Genomic DNA, 7,336 nt, shown 5'->3' with positions numbered 1-7,336 from the left:
TAGGTGCAGGTTAACCCTAACTCCTTTGCTTACCTCTTGATTTTTATTTTGTTAAAATCTGCGCTGCTGTGCCATTAAAAAATCTACAAACATTAAAAGTTAATTAGGAGATGCTTGATTGTCTAATTCTATTTCTGTAGATAAGAAGAGGAAGAGAAGAACGAATGGGCATTTGCGTCCAACCATTAAAGCTTCAATCCCCAATCGATCATATCATTGTCAGCCAGCATAAAGAGGATTAGGGAAAGCACCATCCACCAAGAGAGACCACGGATCTGACGACATACCACATCCAATAATATGCCTATATGGTAAGCCCTCTCTGACAATTAGCCTCAGTTTCAAATCTCAGTTTTTTGTTGTGTATATGAATGATTTATTGACTCGAAAACTAGATTCGGAATCAACTCGTTCTACTACCATGCACTAAATTTTTCGATATAGCAAATTTAAAACTATTTTTTTGTAAAAAATCAATAATTTGGTAGTATTTTTTAGTGTTTACATCAGTGAAAGCCTGATTTCAGGTCTATGTTTTTTTCACACTTTAAACTGTTTTTCCACTCGACCGGTGCTCATTAGTCCGTAGAGAGCATGTGGAACTCGCCCCCCCTATACAAAATTCCTGGCTCCGTCCCTGCTGCCTACCGACACACGCAGCACAGGAGTCGTCCCTTGAGAAGCGGTGGAGATGCAGCCCCCGACGCGGAATTCAGTTGACATCTTCTTATCGCGTCTTTAAGAGATCTATCCATGGCTTGACCTATGGCTATGCACACCTACGGCAGTTACCACCGCATCTTGCTTCTTCCCAGAGCCAACGACCCAACCAGTATAGATTTCCAATTCTAAAATTCTAGTTCTAGAACCGGAGCGGATCGGCGGTGCCCGGTTGATCGTTCACATTAACGCGATCATGGATACGGAAAGGAAGTCCGGTGACTAGCTTGAACCTCACTTATCGTCGCTCGCTTTACAGTTCACGGTTGGGCAGCTAGTGTTGGCGAAAGAGCTAAAGCCCACACGTTACTACACGCAGATCTCGTGACAGCCCACGATCGTGAGTAACCACAACGGAAGCCAGTCCGGCCCGGCCCTGATATTCCCCCGCGCAGATTCCGTTCACCCCAACGCTTTCACATGCATGCACACACACACACACACACACTTTGATGAGAACTGTATTTCTAGTTGCCATGATGGTAGAGTTTCCGTGTTGGCTCTCCTGTTGTGAGTGCTACCCAGAAACTTTGCGCCTGATACTTATTCACATGCAGACGGACGCTATCTCGGCAACGGAGTGCTCCCCGGCAATCTGCATCCGAAAGCGGGAAACGCAAGAGAGACAAAGACAAGGGAAGCGCACCACCTCGGCATCCCCATAAAATACGCCCCCCGTCACCTTTGACCCCTCCACCTTTCGCCACCACTCCCCCTCCAGTTTCCTCCCTTTTATAAAACAAACAAAAGATCACGACGCACAGCCCGCGCCTCCCGTCCCGAGAGAGCCGAGCAGAGACAAGAAGCAAGATCAAACACACGCCGGCCGGCACGCAGTAACGCCGTCCGCCCGCGCGCGATGGGGAACAGCATTGGGGCGAAGCGGAAGGGGGCCAAGGTGATGCAGCTGGACGGGACGTCCTTCCGGGTGAAGCCGCCGGCGGCGGCGGCCGACGTGCTGCGCGACCACCCGGGCTTCCAGCTGCTGGAGGCGGAGGAGGTCAAGCTGCTGGGCGCGCGGGCGCGGCCCCTGGCGCCCGACGCGCCGCTGCGCCGGGGCCGGCTCTACTTCCTCGTCGCGCTCCCGCGCCGCCCCGCCGCGGGGCCGCCGCGCAGGGCATGGTCGGGCAACCTCCGCGTCGGCGCGCGCGAGCGGCTCGAGTCGCTCATGCTCGCCCGCCGCTCCACCTCCGACCTCTCCTCCTTCCAGGGCGTCGCCTCCGCCTCCGCCCCCGCCTCCCCGCTCTTCGCGGGAGCGGGAGGCGGCGCAGGCACTCCCGTGCGGCTCAGGATGCGGCTCCCCAAGGCGCAGGTGGAGAAGCTGATGGGGGAGAGCCGGGACGCGGCGGAGGCGGCGGCCAAGATCATGGAGCTGTGCGCCGCGGTGGGCGACGGCGGCGGCTGCGGCGCCAAGGTGACGCCCGAGCGGCCGCCCGGGATCCTGCGCAGCCCGCGGTTCGCGGCCACGCCCGAGTGGGGCTCCGGCTTCATGCTCCCCAAGCCGGCGCCCGGCGCGCCGCCCAAGACGCCGCAGCGGTGGGCCTCGCTGCCCCGCGCCAAGGAGGAGGTAACCACCATTACTGATTGATTACTGCTCCTACTACCCTTCAAATCAATCAATTAGGCACATCCATTCTCCACGTGCATTGCATCACTGCGTGTCCCCTTGTGCGCACTGCGTGATACTACATGAATTATATTCGTTCCACAGAACTCTGAACAAGATCTGCATTTTTACTTGCTACTCCAACATCTGCATTTTTACTTGCTACTCCAACTTGAGTTGAGATGCACAACCAAAAAGTCAAGCACATGTATATAGTACTGTAGAATTTGTGTTATAGAAGAAGAAACAAAAATCTTGGCCGGCAATGCGTAGTATACTACTCTTTCCGTCCGGAAATACTCGTTGGATAAATGAATAAAAACGCATATATCTAAAATTAAAATACGTCTAGATACATCAATTTATTCAGATGGAGAGAGTACGTTAGATTGTAGTACTCCCTCTGTTCATTTTTATAAGTCGGTTCACACAAGTGAAATTGTGTTATTTTGCATACTGTCTGAAACATCTACAAAGGCTTATAAAAGTGAACAGAGGGAGTAGTAGAATTCTTGGGCTTTGTTCGGTTTTGTGCGTTGGTTACCGCAGTAGAAAAGCAGCCACTAACCACTAGTGCAAGGTTAGCGAAGCTGCCGAATGTCAGATGAGATGCCGCGTACAGTAGAGCGGCAAGAAGAGTTTTCTTTCTTGTATACTGCTGTCTGCAGAGAACATGTACCCTGTCTCAGTGGCGCACTACACCTGGGAAACCCTTCTCCGCTCATTGCGGGAAACAACCTACACAGCAAGCAGAGCACGACTTTCGTGCGGGTTTCCTTTTCACACACCAGTACTATCATTTAACAACTGGAGTTAGTAACCGTCACAATAATAATAAAAAAGAAACAAAAATTCAAAAAAAATAAAAAAGAAACAAAAACAAATTAGAGTTAGTAGAACGAGACAAAAAAAAAAGAAATAAGTTGATGCTGCCCATCGTTTTTGTTTCTTGTTTCTAAACTCTCTTGTGGAGTTGTGGTGTTGTGTTGAACCCAGACCCACAAGTTTTACTTTGAGCGTCGATACGTAACGGGATCCGTAGACAAATCTGTGTAACAATTGTTGCCTTTTCTGGAGTCTAATCTTGTCTCCATTTCCATGTTTCAGAAGCGTGCGAGGTTCGTGGCGTTGCCGGACGAGCTGATCGCATGACCGACATTTCGCTCGACGGAGACGAGTTAACACATCCATCCTGCTGTCCCAGCCATGCTTGCTGATTGTCAGGCCAGGAGATAGGGAGTTATAAACCTATCTTCAGGCTGTTAGAGATACCGTTTCGAAAGAAAAAAAGGCTATTAGAGATACATGCTTGGATCATCATTCTCTTGCCAACAAAAACTATGGTTTGAAGACGAGAAGCCGCCGAATGGCTTCCAATTCACCTTGATTTCGCATATCAGTAGCGTGTTTCTGGACTCTGTGTTCTCCCTTGTGTGTTTTCTTGTTAGTTCCTGTCTGGTGGTTTTATTATTAGTCCACCATGCCATGTCGTGAATGCTCTGTCTCTGTGCGAACCAATTGTCTCAGTCAACTGCGTGTGCATGATTTCAGACTGATTTGGAAGATGCCAACCTGCAGATTGATTTGGCAGATGCCAACCTGCTGCAGTTTGCTTCAGGCAGCTTCTCTGAATTATCCGCATTCATTCATTCGATCCCTGCATGATTCTGGAAGGGGGTTGTGCGGGTTAGTGGCGCGTGATAATGGATCGTCGCGTTGAACCGGTGGATTATGTTTGCTTATACTAAGAATTATTATTGGGAGCTGTTGCTCAACCGCATTCCTCGGCACATGCAAGTGCTGTTTACAAAATCATAAGTACACGTTTGCTGCGTCGTCAGTGTTTCTTCCTTGTTTTTTCAGATGGTGATGAAAGGCTTGGTTAGCGCCGGGCTTCGTGTCGAGTCGCAAGTGTTTTTAGTGGTTTCTTAATTGATCCAGATTTGGATAATGGTGCTGCATCCAATCATAAGAAACCTGCACATGTTACGCGATCTGAACTACCGTCTTATATAGTACTCTTATATCTATGGTGTGAGAAAGTCAGATCAGAAGAACATGCAGGTATACCTTCTGAATCTGAGAGAATCGTTCGTTGGCAGCGTGTGGACTCTGAGATAACTCCATATTCTTTGAGCTTGAACAGTAAACTTACTGGCTGCCCCTACAATGCATCGTCCGTTACCGCGGGAGAGTGTGTTGTGTGTAGAGCAGATCAGATCAGATGGCCAACTTCCAGCATGACCTGGGGGCATCATGTCCATGGGTCTCTCCACAGTTGCTTGGCCAGTGGTCGTAGTCCAGAATGGGAGTTGGCTTCCCTATCGTAAGGGCACCTCCAATATAGTCCTGGCTAGGGTTTCCGGGGAGCCGACGGTCAGGCTCGTTTCCCCGCTGGGCCAGGAGGAGTGGCCCAGCCTTCCAGGAATTGGGCTAGGGGGCCCATCGGCGATCCAGCCTGCGTCTTGGCCTGTGGGGGTGCAGGGACGCCCCTCCGTGCTTGGGTCTGACCAGCCTGGCCCGGTGGCCTGCTGTGAGCCTGCTCTTAGGCCCGGGCCCAATGCGGAGGAGGCTGAGCGGTCGGCCGCCCCTATTAATAGGTGGCTGTGGGTGCCAAAAGGAACCCTAGATCTGTCTCTAGGGTTTACTGCATCCCACTCTCAGGTTCGGCGCTTCGGGCACCTTGCCAGTCGTCTCCTACGTTCTGCCCCTCCCCCACCTCTTTCCTGCTCGTTCGCCACTGTTGTGAGGATGGGCTCCCGCCGCGGCGACAAGCCTCCCATGTCGCCTCCGACCCCGGCGGCAGATCGACAGCACGAGCACGATCTGCGGGCGAAGGCACTCTCCAAGGCGTCGGCGAAGGTCGCGGGAGACGGGGGCTGGGGGCCGCCGCCTCCATGGTGGCTTGCGGAGCAAGAGCGGAAGCAGCAAGAGGACCGCGAGCGCAAGAAGAAGAAGAAGAAGGAGGAATATCGGCGCCGTGGGCTGGAGCAGAAGACAGAGCTCAAGAGGAAGGAGTCTCAGCTCCCTCCGGGCGGTGAGCGGAGCGGGGATCCGGTGGCCAAGAAGCAGAAGCAAAAGGGGGGCCGTCGGCTTCAAAGGGTTCGGCTAACGCTCCGATCCCAGTGGAGGAGGCTGACGGGCCGGAGTGCTTCAAGTGCGGCAGGGTGGGGCATTACCAAAATATGTGCCACTTCAAGCCCCTGTGCGTCATCTGCCACGAGGAAGGGCACGCGTCGGCGTACTGCCCCACGCGGGGGCGGCCTCTTCTGCTGCAGATCATGGGCAACGCCATCCCTGGAGAGGGCTTCTTCTGCCTCCCTTTCGTGGAGACGGAGGGCGAGGAGGTCCAGGCCCCGCTGGTGGCGGATGCGGCGATCATCTCGGCGGCGCCTGGCACGCTGTCGATCCCCATCTTGAAGGCGGAGCTCCCTCACCTCTTCGAGGGGGTGTGGGATTGGCAGGTGACGGCCATCAGCGTCGACCAGTTCTCGGTCGTCTTCCCCAACAAGGCCATGCTGCGGATGGTGACCCGCAGCGGCAAGCTCTACCTCTCCCTCAACGACATCATGACGGATATCAAGGAACTGAGCCAGGAGGAACCCAAGGCCGAGATCATGCCGGACGTGTGGGTCAAGCTGTGGGGTGTGCCGCCCAAGCACCGCCGCGTGGACCGCCTCATGGCAAGGACGGTGATGATTGGGCGTCCAATGGAGGTGGATCAGGCGTCGTTGCCGGGGCGCGGCCCAGTCCGGATGCGCTTCGCGTGTCGATCGCCGGCCAAGCTCAAGGGCTACGTCCAAGTGTGGTTCAACAGCGAGGGCTTCACCATTCTTCTGGAGGCCGAGGTGGGTGATCTACAGGGTGCGGCGCCCCCTCCCCCTCCACCAGCCAGCATGGACAAGGGACCAAATGACAAAGACAAGGACCACGACGCGAGCATGGGGGATGACTCCATCGACACCGCCACTTGGGACAAGCTTGGCCTCAAGGACAAGGACCCCCAGGACGCGCCCCCGGCGGCGGGCGCTGCGAAGGACCAGGAGGAACGGCAAGTGGTGGTGGGCAGCAACGAGATGGGTCTCAACCAGTACGGCTCCAACATGACGCTGGGCCTCGACATCGACAAGGGGGTCTCGGCGTCCTGCGACTCGGAGGGTCGCTCGATGCTCGTCTCCCCGATGGCTGCGGTGGTGGGTGAGCCTCGGGTTGCCACGGCGCGCTCACCCAAGGCGGTGACTGGCCTCGGTGGCGGTGGGACGAGGCTCCACAAGAATCCGGCAGGCCGCAAGACTCCCTTGGTGGCGCCGGTGAGCCCTCCCTCGGGCCATGCAGGCACGCCTGCTCCGTAGCGGCCGGTGGTGATGGCGCTAGCCTCTCCTGGGGGTTCGACTGGTGGCACCTCATCGGTCATCTCCCCTCCAGCTTCTGACGCGCTCCGCGCGGAGGTGGCCAAGGTGGCGCCCGTTTCAACGGCCAAGCGCTCCAAGGCGGTGGTGGCGTCCACGGTGACGCAGGAGCGGGTGAGCTCCCGCCCGAAGGGCGCCAAGGGCAACCTCCCAGCCCTCCAACGCGCCCAACTCCTGCAGGCCCAAAAGAACCTGGAAACCGAAGGTAACCCCATGCCCCGCTTTACGATCTTTGATGAATATTCTGATGAGTGCTTGGGGGGTATCTTAGAAGATAGTGGGGTGATGATGTCTGACGAGGGGGAAGCGCGCGAAGTGCTCTCTCTTATTCGTGCTAAGGAAATCGCGCAGGCCACGCTAGCTCAGGCAGCGCTGGCCCGCGTTGCGCCAGCAGCAGAAGAAGTAGGGGCTTCTCTGGTGACTGTTACGCAGCCCGATCAGGAGGACATAGCAGCAGGGGCTGCGCCGTCCACCTCCAACCGTCGTCCTGCCAAGATACGGCGCGTGGCCAACGCGGTGACCGCTCGCGGTATCCGCCTCCGCAATCGCATTATCTAATGCGGTACATATTCTGGAACATCCGAGGCTTCGGCCACGCTGG

The 7,336-nt window shown here is 55.3% G+C and overlaps 1 protein-coding gene across 1 annotated transcript; it reads left to right on the top strand.

Moving 5' to 3' along the window:
* The first annotated feature begins 1,232 nt into the window (after positions 1–1,232).
* Positions 1,233–3,821, top strand: LOC119317767 (uncharacterized protein At1g66480-like). The gene is made up of 2 exons (XM_037592267.1): positions 1,233–2,287; positions 3,434–3,821. Exons 1-2 carry the CDS (start codon positions 1,580–1,582, stop codon positions 3,476–3,478), a joined length of 753 nt encoding a protein of 250 aa, XP_037448164.1. The 5' UTR covers positions 1,233–1,579; the 3' UTR covers positions 3,479–3,821.
* The last annotated feature ends 3,515 nt before the right edge of the window (positions 3,822–7,336 follow it).

Source organism: Triticum dicoccoides, chromosome 6A (assembly GCF_002162155.2).
Source record: "Triticum dicoccoides isolate Atlit2015 ecotype Zavitan chromosome 6A, WEW_v2.0, whole genome shotgun sequence".
NCBI classification, from domain to species: domain Eukaryota; kingdom Viridiplantae; phylum Streptophyta; class Magnoliopsida; order Poales; family Poaceae; genus Triticum; species Triticum dicoccoides.
The sequence above is the reverse complement of the archived record's forward strand: the minus strand, read 5'-3'. Positions and strand labels throughout refer to the sequence as shown.

Bases quoted from the DNA above. Each gene is read 5' to 3' on its own strand.
- LOC119317767 (XM_037592267.1), top strand. From the start codon at position 1,580: ATGGGGAACAGCATTGGGGCGAAGCGGAAGGGGGCCAAGGTGATGCAG. The intron at 2,288-3,433 runs GTAACCACCATT...TCCATGTTTCAG, and splicing joins TGCCCCGCGCCAAGGAGGAG to AAGCGTGCGAGGTTCGTGGC.